Source organism: Sturnus vulgaris, chromosome 11 (genome assembly GCF_052056855.1).
Source record: "Sturnus vulgaris isolate bStuVul1 chromosome 11, bStuVul1.hap1, whole genome shotgun sequence".
Taxonomy (NCBI): Eukaryota; Metazoa; Chordata; class Aves; order Passeriformes; family Sturnidae; genus Sturnus; species Sturnus vulgaris.
Window position 1 is genome coordinate 9244114 of NC_142253.1, and position 22561 is coordinate 9266674.

Genomic DNA, 22561 nt, shown 5'->3' on the forward strand with positions numbered 1-22561 from the left:
GGAAAATCAAGTAGGACAGGGTCAGCACAGGCAGAGGAGCATAGAGAGCCTAGGCCTCACAGATGAGAGGTTAGTCTCTTCTTCTTAGTGACAGCCCCTCACCCATCCAAGGGTACTCCACCCCCACTGAAGGGAGCAGCAACAAAGGAGAAAGGAGGCCCTGTGGTTTGTGGAACAGAGGCCAGGGAGAACCTCGTGAACACAGCAAAATGTGGAGGAGACTCAAAGGTACTCAAAGCCACTGCAGGTAAAGGGTATTGCTTCATCTTCACACACATCCCTGCAATCTGCTGGAGGATATGAGGGAAGACAAGATCCCAAGCACAACACAATCTGTGCTTCTTCTCACCTTCATTGAGAGCAGACGTGTCAGATAGATCTCTGGGATTGCCTTGGCCCGCTCCCGATCTCTTAAGCTCCCACGCCGATGCTTGGGAAGCTCTGGCTCTTCTGTTGGTTTTACCAGGTGCCAAAGTTTGATCCCACCTTCATCTGCATCCTCCAGCATTGGTGTTTCTAAACCAAGCAATTGTTTACAGATGAGTGTTGGTCCTCTCACAGTAGACCTTGGCCAGGTGAGCCACAAGCAAGCAAGATTTCCCAGTATAACAGAAAAACAAATGGGAAGGAATCTCTGGATGCCTCTATCCAGCCTTCTCCAGAGTACAACCTTTGCCAACAGTACAGCAGGTTGCCTTTGTTCACCGAAAACCTTCAAGGTCTTGGAAACTTCCTCACACAGACATTCCCCCCCACCACCCCAGTCTGTTTCTGTTTCATGACTGAGCCACCCTTTTGCTGAAGAAGTTTTGTTCCATATCCAATTTGAATCTCTTAAGCTGCAGCCTGTGGCTATTATCCCTCATGCCACAGGAGTATCCATGGAGTAGTTCACCCTGCCAGGCAGTAAGGAAACTGCCTGGCATCCCATCATCCCCTTCAGGCCATGCTCAGCACCTGAAGGTATTAAGATTTCTGCAAGTCACAGACTGTGGTGAGCCCTGGAGAGTCAGACAACTGTGCTTGTTCTGCATTTTCATACCCAGCCCAGCCTTCCTTTGCTCTCACTTGCTTTTCTCTGACCTCACCTGACCAAGCTTTCACACTTCCTGACAATCCTGTGAGGGTCCAAGGCATATGTCAGCCCTCTACATCAGCATAAAGCTGGGGCTACAGCAAGACACTTGTTCCACTAACTGGCAAGTGCTCTAAAATAATTTTATGAGAACAAGACAAACTCACTTTCTCCTGGGATGTAATCCTGATTTTCCCTGTGGATGTGCTTGGTCAGGCGTGGGACAAGTGCTACTGTTGCTCCATCAGGCACCTGCACACAAGCAAAACAACAACATTCCAAGTAAATGGCAAGTTTCTCATCAGCACAACAGGCAAGTGCTTGTAGAGCAAAACAGGCTGTACCATCACTAGAAATAGGGACAGAAACAGGGATCTTGAGGCATCATCACTGTTTTTCCCGAGGGTGAGAAAATCTTGTCTGTACCAATTAAAAAACAAATGTTCAAACTACAATGAAGATAATACTCAGAGACTGAGGTCATTCACATCTAGAACATGTTGCAGCAAGGTACTGACATATTGGTGCAAGGTACAACATACTGGTGGCAAGGTAATTAAAAAACTCCCTTTTTCCACTGTTAGAAGGTACTTGTCAGCTCAGTGTGTCATGACCTCCTATGTGATCCAGCCTGGAACAGGAACAGATCCAGCACATGTCCTTCACTGCAGTATGAACTTGTGCCTATCCTTCCAAGCCCTACATATGTCCACATGTCCTTATTCTTATGGGATAAGGACAGGGTTGTGTTTGCTGAAGTCAGGCTGCAGCCAGAGCACTGACTTAATTTGAATATGCTCTGCAAGAAAGGTCCAACCTTTTGACAGTGGTCCACCAGGAGCCAGAGCCATAAACAGCATGACGGTGTGTAGGAAGACAAGAGGAGAGATAAGGCAATGGCAGACTGAGTTCTGACCTTGTAATGCTGAAGAGTGTTCAGACGTTTCCAAGTTCCTTGAACAACAGATGTCACATCTTCATCAGACAGTATCAGATGACCTGCCAGCCCTGATCTCCACTCTACAGTCATTGAAACACAGAAAATAAAAAGGATTAGCTGCTAATTCGAGCCATCTGTGCATCAACCTGGCTGACCTCGTTAAACATCCTCTGGTCCTCATCAACTTTTACCTGTGCTATTTCACAGACAACATAACCTGAGCAAGTGCCTGTAATGATGTTGAGTCCTGCAGTCACAGGACAGACTCCTCTGAGCACAAGGACAGGTGGCCTCATGGCCTCCCAGGTTCCACCTGTCACGTTCCTACAAATTCTGTCAGATTGTGACTCTTCAAGCAGATGGTTCAAACCACAAATACGCATCCATAGTTCTTAGCAGTTACTATTTCCTCAGTATCTTCTCGTCCCTAAATGTCACCAGTATTCATCAACATAATTAAGAAGACGGAAAACTGAGTGTTTTCTCTCCCAATGTAAGTTCTACCATTCATTCATTACCTACCATGGGCAAAATCTTCCCTGACATATATTATTAAGAGGCTGCCATTGACTTCACTGCCGGGAAGTGCCAGTCTGTGCCCACAGCATCTTTGCACTGCACTCAAATCCCCCTCCCCTCCTACACATTTTCCATACTCTTTATTCCATATCCCCTTGCCCAAGCTATTGCTGTGGTCTGAGTCTGGCAAAAAACACCACGAAGTGAGAGAGGCTGAACCCAACTGCTTCTTTCCCACCTCTGCCTCTTTCTGTTACAGCCTCTTCCCTGTTGTGTCCAGCTAGAGTGGTCAGTGCACACTGACATTCTACACACTCAGCAGAGAATGACAAATGTCACACGTGCCAGGGTGCTGTGCACAGACAGCAAACCACCATTCCTTCACTTCCTCACTGAGTTTTGTCACCAAAGAGCTCTGCTCACCGAGGTCCAGCGTGTCTGGGTCTGGCCGGTGACAGTACGGCGTCCCTTTATAGATCTGATCTAGGATTTTCTCCTTCACCTGCGTTATGGTGTCACAGTCCAGCACTTTTGCAGAAATCCCTTGAGATTCTTCTGCCCCTCCTGCACCAACTCCTGCTTGTGTCAAAGCATTTAAGGTCTGGGGAAGAAAAGGTCACAGCTACTCAGCTGATAAGATTACATCTGGCACATTTACACCTTTGATGGTTGGCATTCAGGCAAGTTAACAGCTAGTCCTTTCACTGGGAGAGTCAGAAAAAAAAAAAAAATCACAGATGTTAAACACCTCAGTCTTGTGTTCTTAGCCTTGTATCAAGAGCTGGAAGCCAGCTCAAGAGCATTGGGGAGGAGCTTCGATGTGCCATCAGCAATGTCATCCCCTTATTTCTAGACACAGCACAGCAGTACAGCAAGATGACTGTGGTAAAGGCTCCTATCAGCCTGGGGCAAAAGCGCCTGATTTAGCAGAGCTCTTCATCATCTACACACTTGTGCTGCTAGAACAAACCTGGCTCCCAGGAGACAGTGGCAGGATGCTGCACTTGTGCCTTGTTACGGGAGCAGAGACATTCAGCCCTGTCCTGCCACAGAGGACAGATGATTTGGAGCTTACCAGAGTGCGGTACTCCAGGTCCTCTCTCAGAAGGCGGTTGTCATTCAGGGTGTATTTGGCTTTCCCTGTCACCCAGTCAACTGGCCCTTTGTCCACCTGGTGTTTGATTCCTCGAAACAGCATGTAAAGGGGCTCCCCAACAGAATCCTGGCATGGAGAGGAAGGAGAGAAATTCAGCTTGCTCCTCCCAGCAGAGCCCCAGGCTTGGAAACATGGATATCAGGCAGGACTGAGGATACAGCAGCTGAGCCACAGTAGGTAAAGACAGAGCCATACTCAGGAAAAGTACACTGTCCAGCTACCAGAGAGATCCACATGACCAAGGCATTGCTCTGCCTCTGTGTCATTAATCCGAGAGAATCCTTTCTGCCTCCCCCAGCCCTCCAGAAAAGGAATTATACCAGCATCTGTCCTCCCATGCAAAGACCAGCCTGTGGCCTGTGTATTTCAAGATAAAGGAGCTACACTGAGGCCTCCATGACCTGGTGACACATCCTGGAAACAAGAGGTATTGATGCTGATTTAAGGATCTCTGTTCCCAGTGAGCAGCCCAGCTCTTATTCCTCACCCTGAAATACAGGATGACCCTGGCACTGTTTCAGCTACGAGTGAGGCACAAAGCAAAGCTGTGCCTGTCTCTCCTCTTTTGGTCCCTCCAGATCAACACAGGACAAAGAGCTCACCCTCACAAACGCGTACAGGCAGATGGACATCCAGTTGGTTAACAGCTTCTCTACCACTGTTTCTGTCCTGAAAGAGAGCATCAGGTTGGTCACAAGAATGTGGTGCAGAACTGGGCGAGATTTAGAGGTAAAGATCACTCCCTTTGGAAGAAGAACACACTAAGTTGTGATACAGAATGGACAGAAAAAAAAGCCTTCTGAGACCAGCAGAGTTAATGCTTTTGACATCACTTATTGGAAGCACTTGTCAGCCTGAAGGAGGCACCAAATTACAGAATGGGAGAGACAAGAAGCAGGGAGCAGTGGAAAGCCTCTGGTAGGTCTCAAACAAGGAAAATGTGTTTAAATCAGAAGGATGGACCAGAGAGGAGGCTATTTGGGACCTAAACATGGGAGGTATCTCAGTTTAGCTTCCAAACATGGCATGACTCTGAACCCAGGGACGTCTAAATAGCAAAGTGGGATTAGAAAACCGAGCAGAGCCTTTCGGAGCTTGCCAGCCAGGCAGAAAGGCTCTGTGCCCTCAGGTAGCTGCCAGTGGGATCACAGCTGGCTCACTCACCTCCGCAGCATCAGCTTGGGGTTCTTGGCCACATACTGTTCCACAAGGTCGTTCAGGAGAGTTTTGAGGATGTCAGTGAAATACTCCAGCTTCCCATGCAGCGACACTGTGAGCAGTGATGCCACATAGGCCCGGTCTCTTGGAGAGAAAGTGCGCTGGATCTCCAGAGTGTGGATGAACTGGTGGGGAGAGAGATAAGCCAGTGTGTGAATGTGCTGAAAACAAAGCAGCCACAGCTGCTGGCCCTTGGAAGAAGTGGTGCAGGGAGCTATTAAAGAATGAACTTTAACAGACACTGCCCACCTCCTGCTGCCAGTGGCATGGCTCTGGCCCCAGGGCAGGCTGCCAGCAGAGAGAGGGACATTACCTTGGTGAGGAAGAGCTTGCTGTTGAGCAGGTTGGAGAGCTGGACCAAACCCTGCTCCACTGTTTGCCGTCGGCACTCAGGGATGTCCAGGTCCCTTTGCAGTGGTGACTCACGGTGGCCCGGAAAGAAAATGCGTTCTGCATAGGACTTGTAGTCCAGGAAGGGGATCCCTGTGCCCACAAGGTCACTTGTGAGGTCCATCATCTCAGTCATCAGGTCTGAGGGAAAGGAAAATGCCCATGAGGATAACACAACTGACATGATCTCAACAGACGGTGCAGAGCATGAGATAAGTGGAGGAACCAGGGCCAGCAGCATGGGACTGAGAAAGAGGAAGGATGTTTCCAGTCAGAAAGAGGCATATTGGGGTCTCATTGCTAGAACACTTAAAACTAGACTAGGCAGCAGGAGAAATAGCATGAGGAAAGTTCCAATCAGGAGCTGGTTTCCAATTTTATGAAGAGGAAGCCACTATTCAGCACACATCTGTGGTTACAGGCATTACCTACAGCAAAGATAGAGTATTAGAGACCTGCTCCTCACTCCTTCACACATTAAATGGGGACTAGAGGCTCAGTCACTTGCAAAGTTTCAGAGCCCCAGGTCTCCTACAGTTGTAAAGAGCTGAAGTACAAGGTTTGTAAGCTCAGAACATGGCCTGCAAGTCAACTTGCCCTACACAAAGACTGGGCTAGTAGTTGTCCTTAAGATCCCTCCAAGTGTGCTGTCTTGACTTTAGCTCTTCATCTGAGTCTGGAGGATGAAGTGATGAATGAGAGAGGTCTGTACCGATGACTGTGCTCTGAATTAAAGAACTAAAAAAGGAAGAATTTGGCTCTATGTTTCTATGCATTGGCACAGGATAAATTACTGCCTGCTCTGAGCTATGCAAACAAGTACACAGGAATGGGAAAAGAGGTAGGCTTGAGGGTGGTTCTCCAAGTTTCCCTGAAGCTAAAAGAACCCAGGAGCTCAGTGACTGACCTGTGAATTCCTTTTTGCATCTGTCCCGAACACTCGTTTCCAGATTTTCCAGCTGGATTTGAACTTTCTTGTAGTCCCTCAGAGCCTGTTTGCTCTTCCTCCTGCAATAAGAAGCAAAATTGTTCCTGGTGGCACTTGCCCAGGGACTGTCCTTGCCAACTGCTGTGTTGCTGCCAAAGACTCCAGGGCAGTTGGTGCTGAGGCGATTTCTACAGAGCATTATCTTTGCAGGATACCCCACAGTGTTCCATAAACTAGATGTGTCTCTTGAAGCACCCATTAGATTCTGAATGAATCACAGTATAGACTGACTAGCAATGCAACATGCCTCCAGCATCCAACACCAGCAGGGGCTCAGAATTTGACACAAAATAAAGAAAACTGTAACCTTGTTTAGGTCCAAGATGTACACGCTCAGTCACATCCACTGAAAAACATTGTGAGGAACTTAAAGGCCCCGTCCATGCCAGAACCTCTTACCTGTATATGAAGACGATGACCAGAACAACCAGTGCCACAAAGGATGCACCAACACCCAAACCAATCTGTGCCTCCAGTGGGAAGGTGAGCTGGCTTTCTGTGTCATACTGCACCCGGCCCAGGAGGAAGTTCAGGTTTCCCATCTGAACCTGTAAGAAGAAAGCATTTGCCATGATGATTCCACTCCTCTGTGCAGGAATGAAATACAAAGCCACAGGGCTTCTCCAGAATGAGCACAGGGGGCACACAGCTGCCTAGAAGAGCTGTCCCACAGCACAGTGAACCCAGCTATACTGCTCACTTTCAGGCAACTTAAGCCTTTAAGAGCAGAATTTGAGAACAAGACCAGCTCCCTGCCAGCCCTGTTACCTCCCCCATCCATCAGCAGGGCTTCTACCTTTCCTAATATCACATCCTACTCCCACTTCTTGCACATGGCTCAGGAAAAGGCAGGATTTCTGGCAGTGCTGCTGATTCCCTACCGTGAATTCCGGGAGCAGGTCCGTGCCCTCCCGCTTGGTGCGGTGCCGCGGAGCCGGCTGCTCCGATGGGGGCTCGCAGTAGAGGTGATTCCTTGTTAGTGTCTTCACCACACAGATTCCTTCCCCAATCATAGCCATGACTTCATCCTTGGAAATAGCCAGATCGAGATTCTCCCCCTGAAACAGATTTGGACAGCACATGAGATCAGGTTAAAAACAACTATGTATTGCCATGGCTTCAGAGAAGAGACCAATACCATGAGATGAAAGTAACCTTTTTTCTTCTTGGTTTAGGCTCACACGTGAATAGGCTGCAGGAGTTAACTCTGTAAGCTAAAAAAATTCAGTTGCATGTGATTTAGACTTAGCTTTAGGACCTGTAGCACACTGCATAAGTACAGTTATAAATAGCCTGTCCTCTTAAGGCTCTTCAGCCAAAACACAGCTAAGCTCAGCTCTTCACTCTGTACATTTAAAATGGTAGTCTCATGTCAGTTAACCTGCACACTCAGCTGAGTCAATCAATGCCTTTCAAAGGTGTAACATATCTGTACCATTTCCCTTATTTGCTTTAATTTTGGAGGATTAAGACTTTCTCTTTTTTTAATAAAACCATGCTGACTGATGTTCATTCCATTTTTATGCTTTAACGCTTTCTAAGCCCAGAGCTCTGTCAGGGTATCCTGACAGATAATCTCCTTGACTTTTAAAGTTCTCTTCCAATCTTCTCAAACTGCCCTACATCTCCAAGATGCATTCAACTCCAATGGCAATAGGCAGTTATATACTCACAGTTTTTTACCCACATGCAAAAAGAGCATGTGGAGAATTTGCACCTACAGCTACAGTCATTACTTTCTTTGAGTACTGGACTGAAAAGTACTTTTCCATACAAAAGAGATACCTCAGAAATTTTTCTTGCATGTACAATAAAAATAGAGTCACTGTGCTCTTCTGTATCATCTTTAGTGAGGAACTTTCCTGCTTTCACTTAGTAACAGGTCTTCCCCACTGGCAGGATTCTTCTACTCCTAATTTACTTCTAGAGAAAACTGAAGTAGTTATGAGAGAGTCAGCAACTGAGAACAGGATGTGGGGATAATGTAGTACTAATATCTCATATACAAACAGTTTATTAGGATTAAAAAAACCCAAAAACACAAACCACCGAAATTTCCACAAGCTCTTTGAAGCCCCTAACAATGATTTATGGACTCAAGAGGCTTTTTTGATGCATGCTTTTCCTTCTCCTTATGTAGTGTTTCTCACAGGCCAAAGCAGATGTACTGTGACAGGCTGTAACCTGTCAAATACTTTAAAAACCTTGGATGCTGCATGACATTAACTTAAAACTTCATAAAAGGAACATTAATTTCAGCTGGTTTTTGTCTTACCTCCACAGAGATGACACTTCCTGGCTTGTGACGATATGGTTTGGCAGGGTCCTCAGCATTCAATGGTTTTAGGATGGGGTTGACTTCATAAGAGAAAGGCATGGGATGCAGTGAGTTGAAGTCAAAGCTCAGATTATCCAGAATAAATTCCAGTTTGATACGGACACTCCTCAACAGCAGGTTAATGGCTGGAGTTTTGCACAGGATCAGGTAGGAAGAGTTAACAAGACATGGTTCTTCAAACTAAGTGGAAAAGGCAAAAAAAAGTGTCAGTAATGGAATATCAGTGCTTCTCCTGAAGCTTGGCAATACTTTCCACCCCAAACAATCTGGGGCCAGTCTGCATTCTTCTAATCTGGAGAAATGCCAGAAGAACTCTGCTTAACCAACTGTAAAGGGGAAAAATCCAAGATCTGAGGAATTCCCCATGTTCCTCTAAAGGAAAGCTTTCATAGCACCGGTTTTGTTGGAAGGTCTCAGCAGTGGGAATCAGCTCTGACATTCCCCTGGCAGCAAATTCTGGAGAAAGACCAGCTTTAGATTTCCCTGCTCTGAGAGAATAGGACCAAATACCTTCAATGCAAGGCTGTTTTCCCAGTCTGAATGCTTCTGTGAAAGTGTTCCCATGCCTGGCTGGATTTGTTTTATACATTGGGTGAAAGTATTACAGTCTTTTTTTTTTTTCTGCCCTACAGCCACAAATCTTTCCTAAGAACATTGATAAAACCAGCTGTTATTGATGCATCTGCATCAAGAGCACATTTATACACAGGAAGTCCTTCATCATTTGTACTAATAATGCAAATCCTTCTTGTACTTGGGCTGCCAAACCACTCTCTACCTCTGCAAATTCTGCTGCATGCTCTGTGACCTTGGTGACCACATAAATACCTCTGTAACGACCCATCTCAGCAGACTGGCAGCAGGAGAGCAGAGAATGATTGTGGTGCTGGTTTCGTATCTCAGAGTGAAAGAGATCCCAGGAACTATAGGGACAGACTGAAATATGCAAAAGGAAGACTCTGAAGCACAGACACACTGAGCCACACAAGCTCTTTGGCTCAGATGTTGATTCCTTTATCTCCACACTGCTGCCTTGCTATTTCTGTCCCACTTCACAATCCTGCACATCTCTAGGCAGAGGCAGACCCAGCCCATGGAAATGTTTGTGAAAGTGCTTAACCTCTCAGTCTGTCAGAGAACACTTCCATGGGCCAAGACTGTTGGTATAATCCAAGCAGATAAAAGCAAGTGGTGGGAGGAAAAAAGCCCCAGGGGCAGAAAGTCCATCTCTTCAGAGGTGGAACATCAACCTTTGTGCACCCACATCTGCACTGAGTGCTGTGCTACCTGCTGGATGCTGCACAGAGAATCCTCAGGACACTCAGAGTCTGGGATGATCCTTCGCCATCGCCCCACTCCTCGGCGCCGGCGTTCAGATGGAGAAACTGTAACTCGGATCTTTGGTTTCTGTACAACATCCAAGTTGTATCCATGAACTCTGAGCACTCTCCCTCCACTGAAAGACAAAAGCAGCTGATTTAACTCACCTGTTATTCATAAGCTCAATTTTGTTCATGTTTCCATCCTTCCGTTTATGCTCATTCTTACAAGCCTGGCTTTACCCCAAAGTGCCATTCAGATGCCATTGGTGCTGCAGCCCCAGCACACTGCCCAGGGGAAGAGACACTTTATTTTTACCTGAGGAAGCTTTTAGGTGGCTCTGCAAAAGTGATGTTGGGATCCAGAGTATATCTAAAGAGGGATCCTTCTAATCTCCGCTCTTGCTCCCCGTATTTGATGGTGACTGGGAGTTCTGTGGACACATTGCTGGGACTTGTCTGGCATGCCAGCTGATCCTCTGTCATCTCAGAGAGGCTTGGAGAGACAAGAAGAACAAGGGATTAACACAGCCACTGCAGAGACAGATTTTATAGTACTGTGCCTTTCTCTTTGCAGAGAGTCTGCAAACCTGTTCTACTATTTTCCTAAATCTCATGCTAAAAGCTCTTGTGCCTTATCTGTTCAAGTAATAATTGCTGGCAGCTGTCAGGAGCAGCACATGGACAAAAACCAGGTACAGCCACTGTCCAGGCTGAAGGGACTGGAGGAGGGACAGCAGTGAGGTGAGGCAGGTGTACGTGTCTCAGGGTGCAAGAGAACAAGCAGCTCTTGGGATCAGGCTGCAGGAGCCAACTGCAGCTCCCCACCAGCAAAAGCAGAGTGTCAGGATGGGTTACAGTCCTGTCAAGGTACAAAGCAGAACAGAGCTGTGCAGCCCTGCTCACATCCAGATAAAGTGCAGGAGTCTAAAATGGTTGAGGTTGCTGCCATGATCCTCACAGGGAAGATCCCCTGGAACACAGAGGAAAGCAGAGCTGCAGCTGCTCCAGGCAGCATCACGCTCTAGGAGGCTCTGGGAAGGACTCAGGGCAGTGCACAGCTAGCACATTGGCAAGTTCTGATCTTACATTTGACAAGGGAGGTCTCCAAGCAGGACACTGATCTCATTAGGATGCCCAGTCAGCAGCTTCGAGCCTAGAAGAGTAAGGCAGGTTCCTCCTGCTTTGGGACCCTGAGTTGGAACAATGGATTTCAGCTCTGGATTCTAGAATAGGTAGGGGAGAAAAAAAAAGGGAAAAAAAAAGGAAGTGAGTGACAAGGACCTCAAAAGATAAGACAAGGAAAGAAAACAGCAGAATATGTTCAGTGTCCTCCAATGCTTGGAAAATAGAAGCTATAGATCCAAACCACAGGCAGGCCTCAGCTATACTCCAGCAACTACTTTACTAAGCAGAGGAGGGATCAATCACACCAGCAAGAACCACGAATCAAGGACCTTTCCACAGACTGCCAAAGGCATATGGATGCTGCAAACAGCAGAGCTGTGAGCCTCACACACAAACCCAGGGATTAACAGTCCAAAGGGATTGTTCAGATCAGTAATTAGATTAATAACTCAGTTTAGGAAAAACAAGGTAGCAAATAAATTGCCTGTTTGCCTAGCAAATGAGAAGATTAACAACAGGGAGCCCTATGAATTTTTGTTGAGACCTGTGCTGTAACAAAAAAAAAAAAAATTTAGTACCACTGAGGAGCTGCAGCAAAATTTAGAGAAACCAAGCAGAATGACACAAGTAAGTCACTGCTGACAAACAGAAAGTAAGATCCATGAAGTAGGAAGGAGGATGCAGACTACAACATAAAAACCAAACATGTACACCATTGCTAGTCTCTAAACAGCATCCTGGTGATAACCAAGAGAAGAGCAACAAGCATAATCTAGTACATAAAATGGTTCTATCAAGCCAAAAATGGAAGAGCTTAAGACTTGCCAGAATCTCTTTCCCCTTCCCATAGGAGAGGGGGACATGCAACTAGATACATAACTTGTAAATTACACAGAAAAGAAAAAAAAGGAGCAGTTGCATTTAAAAGTTACTTAAGTATTATTTCATAGTTGCTGGGTTTAAGATATCAAAAAGTTATTAGAAACATGTTTAAAAACGATAGGAAACATTTCTCCACACAATGCACAGGAATTTTGGACTTACTGCCACCAGCTGCTGAAGGTCAGAAGATAAAAGCATGTTCAAACAGCAATTTGCATATTAACAAAAGAAAAGTCAGATGTCTTAGGAAGATGTTAAGCCATCAATGAAAAAAAAAATCAAGCTGGAAACATAAAGGAAAAATATAGTGTATCTTTAAGTATTTAACAGATACTATTGTCAGAAAAGAAATAATATCACTATACTGCAGGATCTTTAGTATTACCCAGTACAGCTCTTCTTATAATCTAAAGGGGGGTGAGGGAGGCACAAACCAAAGCAAAAAAAATCCCAAAGCAAAAAAAACCACACAACACAAGCAGCAGAAAAATCAGATAAAAATACCAGCAGCAAGTACCTGGTAGAGTCCTGCAAGTTCATGCAATAAACAGCCATTTAGCAGAGATACTGGGAAAACAGGGGAGATATTATGGTTATGTTACCTGGTAAGTGAAAACATGACCAGAAACTCCACGACCTCCTCCAGGCACTTCCACCACAATATGCCCAAACCTCTCTGTCCAGCTGCCGCCCGTGACGCACACGATGCTGCAGGACAATCCAAGAATAAAGTCACACCAGGGGAGAGCAGGGGAGCTGCATCCATTGCAGCATGTCCTAAAAACATCTAGCAACCGAAGTTCCCTTCTTCCAGCCTTATCTGATGCTCAGAATATCCAACCAGCATCAAGAAACACCTCTAAAAAAGCTAGGTTAGGTGCAGTAGAAAAAAGCAGGGACCACTTCCAAACAAGCCCATCTTATCTAAGATTATTCCTTCTGGGACAGACAGGATGAATCCCACTGTGTCACAGATGCACAGAGTCCAAGAACTCTTCTATTTTCCAGAGTTGATCAAAATCAGTAGCATTTGGAGGGACCTCAGGCCAGCAGTGGTCAATCCACACATTAGTGCTGTGTCTGATGAAGAAGACTATAGACCTGGGTTTAGCTGCCACTGGTCTTCAGCCACTGGCCTGCAACCAGCCAGATCCTCTGATCTGCATCAGCCATTCCTCCCAGCCCTTTTTCCAGATATAATTTGCTACGGGAGATGCTGACAAGATGAAAAGTAAAACTCTACTTAGAACAGAGCAGCAAGGAGTCACATCTTACAGCACTGATTTGCTAACAGAAAAGCTAATCTGCAGGAGGCTTCCCAGGCCTCCTGCATAGCAGGAGATTAATTTTGTCTGGGCCTTGCTCAGGAGCAGGTTCCAGGTTCACAGCTATATCCCCTCAACTAAAGAGGCCGAGGAATTTGAACTTAGACAGTGCAGTCCAAGCCAAGACCCTGTGATGCCAGGTGATTTACAGATGCAGAACACAGACAGTGCTAACCCCAGAAAAATTATGCTCTAATTCTAGGATGAAAACAGAAAGCAGATGGATCCAGACAAACAAATTGCACAGACAGGACAACACTGCTCAACACAGCAGGCCATTCCCAGCAGGATCTTACCTGGCTCCTAGAGGGAAAGGTGCTACAACTACTGCTACCATGGAATGGAAAAACATGTTTGTGATAGCTCTGATAAGAGGTTACTCACAATTGCTCTCCTCTTCTGCTGGTTGTTTGGCTCCTCTCCCTCCCTTGTCCAAAGCTCCCACCTACCTGCCCTGCCACTGGCCAACTACACAAATATCCTTTTCTCCTTGCTTCCTAGTTATCCCAAATTCATACCTCTTAAACACCTAGTTACTGCTTTATTAATTTGTTCTGTCCTGGCCAGACACACCAGCTGCACAATTCTGTGTCACTGACATGCGCCAGATTCAGGAGTATTTCTGCTTCTCATCCTTCTCCTTGCCACTACTTTTACAAGCACTGTGTGACCTGTTAGGCACTCCTGGCCACCAGAAGAGTGGCACTGGGTCCATCAGGACTTCCTCATCTGTCCTTGGCAGAGAGGATTTTTTCTTTGAGTTTGTTCCTGGAGGGGGAGGTCTTGCTAGCAAGTGAAGACCAAGAGTGTGGAGGTGTGCCTTCAACCACGCGTTCCCATCCTCACCCTGTGTTAACATGGTCAGGCATTTCCCTATCAGTGACACTTGCACAAGCCATGTCCTTTGCTCTCTTGTGGCTGAGTGAAACACTCATGAAACTGCAGGGTTCTGAGCCCACAGCTCCCTGACCTGACTGTGGGTTCTGTCTGAGCAGCATGGTTGGAATATGGCATCACTGTTTGGCTGTTGGCTTGTACACAGCCTTATCTCTCTAGGGTCACTGCCTGAGCAACTACTCACATAGTGACCTTACTCAGGGCTCCCCCTGGGAATGGGCAGGGCTCAACATCTACTACAGCAAAGGCAAAGACATCTCAGGCTGGGTCAGCAGCCAAGGGAAAAGCCAGCGCCTGCCTCTGGGAGGAGGTTTCACAGATACTCTACCTGCTAGAGATCTCATACTCTTGAGCATCTACGGCACAGGGAATTCCTGCAACAGTGACAGTTTCTGCAATGTCTTGATGTTTCTGCCCGAGGTTTGAGCCAGTGATGGTGATTCTAGTGCCACCTTCCACTGGTCCAGACAGGGGGTACACCTGCAAAGACATCCGCGCACGTGTCAATGTCACAGTATCTCAGACCTCGAGTCTGGTGACTGATCTACAGCACAGGGCCCTTCAGCTGCCCTGGTGCAAACTCTGCCTGCTCAGGTCACTGCTGTTGACTCCTTTTACTGGCTTGGACTAGTCTCAGGCTGCAGCCTCATCAGGAGAAAGGCCATAAAGAACACCACAGTTGGAGCCTTCTTTCCCATACCTCGCTGTTGCCAGCAGTCCCCACCCAGAGGTGATATCCACTTAGAAGGCAAAGACTGCCCTGCTTTGCCTTCCCATCAACATGCTGACCACTCGACAGGGTATTTTTGCTGAAGAGTGGGAATGCACAGCCAATACATGTTACTAGTATTGAAGCAGCAAGCACCATTCCCCCCTCAGCATCAAGACGACAATGAATTGCATGCTGCACAAATGTCAAAGCTCTGTCCCTGAGCAGCATCCAAGGTCAACTTAGACAAGATGCAGCACATGGATGTTGTGTGCCACTGAAGGGAGGACAAGCTGACAGCAAAAGGGACACATGGCTACAGACACTTGTCATGTGGCAGTTAGCAAGAAACATTTAAAATAAACAGACAAAAATAATTAATTCCAGTAACCTGTCATGCCTTTCTCATCACTGCTGTGCTGTTGTCATTAGGTTTTACCCTCCTTTGCCCCAGGCTTAGTTGGGCCAACCTGTTTCAGGGTCTGGCTCGTAACAGTTGAAGAATCCATCCTGTGGACCATTTCCCAGCTCCTGAATGATTCTGGGGTACCAGTTTCAACTGAGATACAAATGAATCATTCCCCACTGTTCTCTACCAGCAAACTGAAAGCCCAGCAACAACAGTCTAGAATCCTCACAACACTGAGGGACCCCAACTGAACTTCCTCTTCAGAAGGTCAATAAATTAATGAGCTGCACTGTTTGCACTCTGAGTTCATAGCCCTTTGATTTCCACTGCAGAATGGAGCCCTCCTTGCCCTGTGTGCAGTACACCAGTGAGCAAATTACTCACGGAGTGAATGAGAGGTGCTGGACACAGGTCTTCAATTTCTTCCTTGCAAGAGCCCCTGAAGATACAGCTGGGGTTGTCACCTCCACACCACACACAGTTGTACTTTGAGTCAGCTGTTTGGCAGCGGCTACAATCAGTGTGTCCCACAGAGCAGTTGTAAAAAGTCACTGCAAAGGAAAAAAGTTCAGAAGTATCTGCAAACATCCCCATAGGGCACAGCATAACCCAGCAACCTGGTGGCTTTTACAGACCCCACTCCTCCTCCTGCCCCCATGAGAAGCAACAGAAGTGAAGCTCTGTTTTCCTTAGTTTTCTTGTGATAAAGCTACGACAGGTACAAAAAAGCCTCATTTGAGGATTTCTCGATTCTCTTCCACCTCCTCTGCTGTGTTTTTACTGAGAAGGTGTTGCACTCCTACCATGAAGATCTGCAGCACTGTCCACTCGAAGGTGCCGTCGCCTCTGTACAAACACCACAGCATTGAATTCCAGTTGAGGTGCTGTGTAACTGTACTGCAAAGACAAAGATCATCAAGAGGACTTAGCAGAGGCAAAACCAAACCAGCTGAATAGGTAAGAAGCACCAGCATCCACACTGAATAGTGCATGGCACATACAGCCTACATGGAGCTTCCATGCATGCAGACAAGGCAGTGTTAGGTGGGGCAGTGGCAGCACAGGCTTGTCCTCACTGGTTCATAGTCACAAATCTGCTCTATAAAGAGTAGTAGGTTTTGGTTCACTAAGACTTGTTTTTCAGTGTTCATCTGTGCTCTCAACAATACTTGTCTAACTTCCTAACTGCATTCCTAAGTGGCCAATTCCTATCTACAAGACACCTGCTCAGAAAGCTGCTCAAGCTGGCATTTATGTAATTTCAGTAGAGCTGATGCTGTAGGATCACAATTGGTCTGCACGGCTCATGTGCACAAGAGCCTGTGTTATTCTTCTCCCTTAAATATATGAGTTTGTGAACTAAAAATAACATCTCTGCTTGCAAATCTTGCCTTAAGTAAAATTCACACAGTATCCAGAAGTGCACATGTCTGTTTTAGTTTTCCCTGATAATTTTACAATCCACAGTCTTGCTTCTATCACCAAGGACAAAATCAGTACTAACAGCATTTTTCTTCACACAAAAGAACAATCATCACAGGAGCAATGATGCAGAGGATGACAAACAACAGTGCCTCAAGCTAAAGCAGGAGTGGCACTGTGCTGGCCAGTTCAGAGACAGCATCATCCCCTGCTACAGCCAGTGCAGCAACAGGTCATGTGGCTCAGACTGCACAATCTTCCTGAGGTTGAAGGTGCCAGTACTGGGAGGCAGCAGCATTGCAGCTGAGGTCCCCAGAGTGTTAAATATCCTATAAATACTTTTGCAAAATATGCTCTTTTCTCCAGAGCTTGCCTTCCATCCTACTCTTTTGCTGAGCAACATCAGTGTGAATTGTGAAATGGTACAGTAATCCCAGCACTCACCTGGTTCATCTGGCAGGTGATATAACAGAGGGACTTATTTGTTTCTTCTCCTTCCACATAAGCTTCCATCACCACTGTCCTCCCCTCCAAATTCAAGACACACTCATAGTCCCACTGCTGGTCCTGCAGGAGGAGACACATGGCACCATTTCTCAGCGACACAGAGCTCCAGGCTGCACAAGTGTCCTCCTGCCTCTCCAGTTCAGCACCTTTCCTCAAAACACCAAGCCAGCAGTGTGCTCCTCTCATTCCCCTCATTATGCCAACTCTATGCTGTATTCAAGGGCTGTCTATACTGTGACTGCCTCCATGTATGAAAGGCAAGCCAACACAAAACACCTAGAAGGGAGTATGTGTGTCACTGTGCAGAGAACTCAGCAGAGAGAGAGAAATTAAAGAAAAAAAAAACAGCGGGACTGAAGCTATGCCAGTACATCCTTGTGAAACACTAGCTTGGAAATAAGAATAGAGTACATGGATTAGGGAAGAGCATGCCAAAAAACAGTAAGTGTATTTCTCCTCCCCGTCTCTTTCCTATAAACCTTCCACTGAATTGCTTAGATACTTCCTGTAAAAAAGCTAGATATGCATCTCTCTGGAACCAGCTCTGCTCCTCTGAGCAGTGCAGTATGTCAGGTTCAATGTACAAAGTAACAATTAGACTGTGGGCTGCATGTTCTGAGTTGTTTTTTTTGTCAAAGGTTACTAAATCATCTTCTGTCTTGAGAAGCAAAGAGAATTTTTATCAGAGGCACACCCAAGAATCAGCTGTCAAGGGTGGTTTCCCCCACTGTAGAAGTTTCAGGTATGGCAGGAATAGCCACATTAACATAAGCATGCCAGAAAGGAGAGGAAACAGATGACTTGTCTTTAGCTTACGGAGACACTAACACAGGACGGATTCAGCAGAAAGTTATTCCAAGAACTACATCTGCAGTGCAGCACAGGTGCAATTTAATCCAAATACATGCAGATCTTCTCCAGCAGGTTGATGCACACCTGTACTCTCCCCTTCTCTGGGTGACCTTATACACACAATATATCCAGCCATGGAATTCTTCATGCACAGAAATAGCTTATTCCTCTAGGAGAAACCTAGGCAGAGTCACACCTGTATCTTACACATATTTTAGCAGTCCAGTGGCCAGGCTGCCCAAACAGTGCCCTGCATTAATGCAACTTCCTGATGGTGATGGCACTGAGCTGACTACCTGATAGAGGTGGAAGTTCTTTCCCAGCAGGGTTATCTTCCTTGCCACATTGACTGGAAACAGCGAAGATCCCTGGATTCCCTGCACACAGGGACATGCATTTGGACCCCAGCTAGGCTCTTCACTCTGAAAAAAAACCACAGGACACAACCCCTCCAGTATGCTGAAATACTAGACTGGCAATCTGTAAGAAAACTTTAAAGAGTTACAGTCTTAGACTGTGAATTATAAAAGGCCAGCAACTTACCTCCTCCCAAAACTCAGGGGCATCATACTGATAATCGAGGTCAGGGTGAAGGATCCTGGGAAAGTCAGGGACGTCCCTCTCTGAAGAGTCGCCATCACCCGACAGAAGAGTAGAAGCAGAGAAAAGAGATGTGTCATTCTCAGCCTGCAGCAAATCCATCCAGTCCTCTGTGTCCTGGAGCTCTGTGCCTTCCTCCAGCAGCCACTGCGGGGGAGCTGATGTTGGGAGCTCTGAAACAGGGAGCTCAGTTCCTGGCAATGCAGGAGCATCGTCAGAGACAACAGGGCTCCCTGGCACCTGGCTGGGGGTCTCAGGAGATAAGATGGCAGATGTCAGTGCTTCTGTGGTAGGAAAAGGACTTGGAGGCCACTTGAAACTCGTTACATGAGGGGAAGGTGTTACAGCTGCCACTGCAGAGGTGTGCAGAGGGCTAGCCCCGAGGGTGGTGGGTGGGTCTGTGTGCTGGGCATCCTGGGCTGTGGCTGGCCCTTCAGTGGGCAAGGCTATGTGATCCATGTTCTTGGATGAGCTGGAGAGGACAGATGCAGCAGGAGAAGTTGTCTCTGGCACAGTGACAGCAGGTTTGTCTGCTGGTGGTGGCAGTGGGGATTCTGTGGCAGCCTGGAGAGAGGTGGCCTCGGTGGAGAGGGTCAGGTGGGTGTAGCTGGGGCTGTGCACTGGCCCCGTCGTTGTCTCCCAGGCTGCGGAGGGCGTGACATGGACGGGCTCCGTGTGGGGCACAGTGCTCGGGCCCACATGCACAGGGGTGCTGACAGCTTTTGTGGCCATGGTGGGGGCTGTGGTAGAGGACTTGGTGAGGGGAGCAGCTGAAGAGGGGTACACACTCGAGGTTGGGATCTGGGCCTAGAAAGAAACAACATGGTGGGATGAGAAGAGGGAAAGAAATGAAATAGAATAAAATCCAAGCAGAAAAACACTCCTTATGACTTCCCATGGACAAGAGGCTGTTTCACCCTCTGGATTTTAATGAGAGCTACATCTTACACCATCCTTTGCAATGGGACTGGGGAATGTTCACAGTGCAGAAGATCCAGCAACACTCCCTCTTCCCACAGATGCCTGCACTGGCCTCCTCTCAGAGGGAGGTCTGCAAGTCTTCATCCTCCACAAAAATGCAAGGCCACCTGTAGGAGCCACAAACTGGGCACCTGTTTCATCTCCCTGTCACAGCCTCCCTACCAGCTTGCTCCCGTCCTTCCACTTTGACAACACTGGCTGCATAGCCCCAGGGCAAGGGTGACCTGCTTCATCTGAAGGCACTTGCCCAGAAAGCTGTAGTATCAGGGATGCAGAGCCTTGTGTCACTCCAAAGGGAACTCGTCTTTGCTCCAACAGTTCAACTCCTTGCTTGATGTGACTGACAGGTGCTATTTCACCTGAGATCTGACTCACTGAGGCTGTGAGAGCACACAGGACTAGGACTGAGCAGGAGACTCACCCTTTCATTGTAGATAATGGTTCCTTCCTCACAGGTTGCTTTGTGGGTGCAGAGATGCTGCTGGATGCACCAGTTACATCCCCAGAGACTGCTCACACACTTCTGGCACCTGGAAAAATGACAGAAAAGCAGCTGCTAAGATAGGACAACCCAGAAAGGGACAGCCACCCTCCCTAAAACTACAGAAGAGAAAAAGCAGGTGCTCACGGTGCCGATTTCCACAGCAGGGCCACTGCAGCACAGTCATAGAAAGAGAAGTCCACAGAAGCAATGAAGATGTCATGGAAACGCACTACAAGCTTTATGGTGACATGATCTGAAAATGAAAATAAAAATTTCTTAGAAATGGAGCCCCTACAAGTTTGCCATACTGTTAGGAGACACAGCGTGCTTTAGGACAGACACTTGTCAAACACTGAGACAGATTCCCTTCCATGCTTTTAGCACCTCAATCACTGGATTATCCTAGGGACACTAAAAACAGGTCGGACAAGTTCATCAGGAGTAGTTTATGATAGCTCTTGCCAACCCATGGGAAAGAAGCCTAGTCTGAAGATCTGTCCATCTTTATCTCTAATTCCACTGCCATCTCTGTATTACAGGAAGAAGTAACATTGAAGTTCAAAGGTGATTGTCTTCTTTTGTCATCCAAAGGAAAATGAAACCCTTAGAACTGATGTGCCCTTCACATGCTGCCTTCACCTTGAGAGCTTTATTCTATGACCAGACTAAGAAGTGAGTCAGTGAAGAGGTTTATAAGATTTGTAATCTCACTTGCAACGACTGAAGGCTAATCTGCTTTAAAATCCAGGTCTCACATCAACTACAAGCCTCAGGATAGCCCTGTTCTCTTTGCAAAGAGACCGAAGAGCTCCAGAGATGGTCAAAACTTATTGCAGCTGATAGCATCAGCTGGAAGGAGATATTTTGCATACAACAGCACTAAATCAGCTAACTAATCTTGTCCCAGACAAATGCCTTCAACCTTAGAGTTGGTTATTAGTTCTCCAAATAATGGGAACATACTGCATTCTCTGCTCAACCTCAGGAGCTGCTGTTTCTCTGAGGCAGTTTGCAATAAAAGTTAAGCAACAAGACCCTTGTGCACTGTTCCTCTCAGAATGAGATTTCAGAGCTCCTCTTGCAAGCAATCTCTAGTCACAGCAAAACAATCAACATGTGAAGAACCAGTCAGATCTAAGCTGGGTTCCTGACAGGATAGCAAGGGAAGCAGTATGCTAACAAAACAGTGATGAGGGATGTATTGAAACCCAGGATGTGCAGAAAATGAGGGTATATCCTATGCAGCTGGAGTCACTGCAATACTGCCAACTCCTATCACTGTCATAGAGTTGATTGCATTTGGCAGTGGCAGAAGAGCTAACACCTCCCAGGATTTCAGGGTTATGACACCGTATTTATAAATACTCCTTTCTCCAGAAAAGCCATTATTACCCATGGCTGCCAATAATTCTGTTTGACAGTACAGAAGATGAGGTTGAGCACTTGCAGATTGAGAGCAAGAGTTGGTGCTACTATCTTGGAGCTCAACAGCTACATATGATAGATGAGCTGGTACATAACCTTTTAAATAAAGCTGGAAAATGGCAAATATTTTAGTGAACTGGGGAAAGTATAATAAATGGGAATAGGAAAGTGTTGGTATCTAAGGCCCTAATGAGATCTCATTTAGAAAACAGTGTATGAATCTGGTTACTAGCTTCAAATCCATCTTAGCAGAGTACAGAAGCCATGCAGAGAGGGAATAACAATACAGTCAAGGAGAGAGGAAGTCTGAGGAACAAGAGAACATGAAGAAGAAGCTGGCACAGTTAAACAGCAAAACTCTGTGCTAGGAACACCTGGCCATAGCTCATTGAGTGGGAGAAGCACTGCGGAAGCAAAAGGACAACACAAATAGATCAAACAGAGAGAAACCATCCACGAGCAAGTTTATGCTGCAGAGCAGGAGACACTTGATAAGTCTCAGACACAATATGAACGTAATGTGAGTAAGGCATCTTGGAATAAAAGCAAGACTGACTTACAAAGGATTTGATAAGAATATCTGAAGCCTAGAACAATAAGAACTAGACTGTGGCTTTATCTACACTGATTTTTCACAACTGTGTTTAAATTCAGGCCCATACAACTAAACAGAGAAGCAAATCCTGCCCACTCTGCTTGCAGTGGTGGTGCATGAAGCCCTCTTCCTTCTTTGCCTGACCACCCTGAATGGACACCTGGTAGGTTTGTTCCAGATTAAAGCAGTGTGAAAGCCAGATATTAAAATACTGCAAATAATATTGAAAATGAAGCAGTTTGAGATTGAATGAGCATGTTAGCTGATTTCTGGTGTCATGTTATGTCCATGGAGATTGCTTTATACCCATCAGCAGCTGCATACTTGCACAGAAAAATCCATTTAGCTATTTAGATGAATGGTGTGGAATATGTCCCAATGGACACCTGCCTTTTACTTCAG

At 46.5% G+C, this 22561-nt stretch overlaps 1 protein-coding gene across 2 annotated transcripts in view; it reads right to left on the reverse strand.

Moving 5' to 3' along the window:
* PLXNB1 (plexin B1) overlaps positions 1–22561 on the reverse strand; it is a 55789-nt gene that overhangs the window by 6326 nt on the left and 26902 nt on the right. For both annotated transcript variants that reach the window (XM_014872352.2, XM_014872316.2), the window contains exons 8-31: positions 20284–20392; positions 20077–20185; positions 18618–19481; positions 18371–18496; positions 17160–17282; positions 16097–16190; positions 15678–15844; positions 14504–14655; positions 12556–12661; positions 11033–11169; positions 10263–10439; positions 9912–10080; positions 8562–8804; positions 7168–7344; positions 6686–6834; positions 6206–6306; positions 5222–5439; positions 4855–5033; positions 4293–4359; positions 3610–3756; positions 2958–3135; positions 1992–2095; positions 1243–1327; positions 350–516 (exon numbers count right to left, since the gene is read on the reverse strand). In XM_014872352.2, the coding sequence (XP_014727838.2) occupies positions 350–516; positions 1243–1327; positions 1992–2095; positions 2958–3135; positions 3610–3756; positions 4293–4359; positions 4855–5033; positions 5222–5439; positions 6206–6306; positions 6686–6834; positions 7168–7344; positions 8562–8804; positions 9912–10080; positions 10263–10439; positions 11033–11169; positions 12556–12661; positions 14504–14655; positions 15678–15844; positions 16097–16190; positions 17160–17282; positions 18371–18496; positions 18618–19481; positions 20077–20185; positions 20284–20392 (4148 nt within the window). The remainder of the gene's footprint in view (positions 1–349; positions 517–1242; positions 1328–1991; positions 2096–2957; positions 3136–3609; positions 3757–4292; positions 4360–4854; positions 5034–5221; positions 5440–6205; positions 6307–6685; positions 6835–7167; positions 7345–8561; positions 8805–9911; positions 10081–10262; positions 10440–11032; positions 11170–12555; positions 12662–14503; positions 14656–15677; positions 15845–16096; positions 16191–17159; positions 17283–18370; positions 18497–18617; positions 19482–20076; positions 20186–20283; positions 20393–22561) is intronic.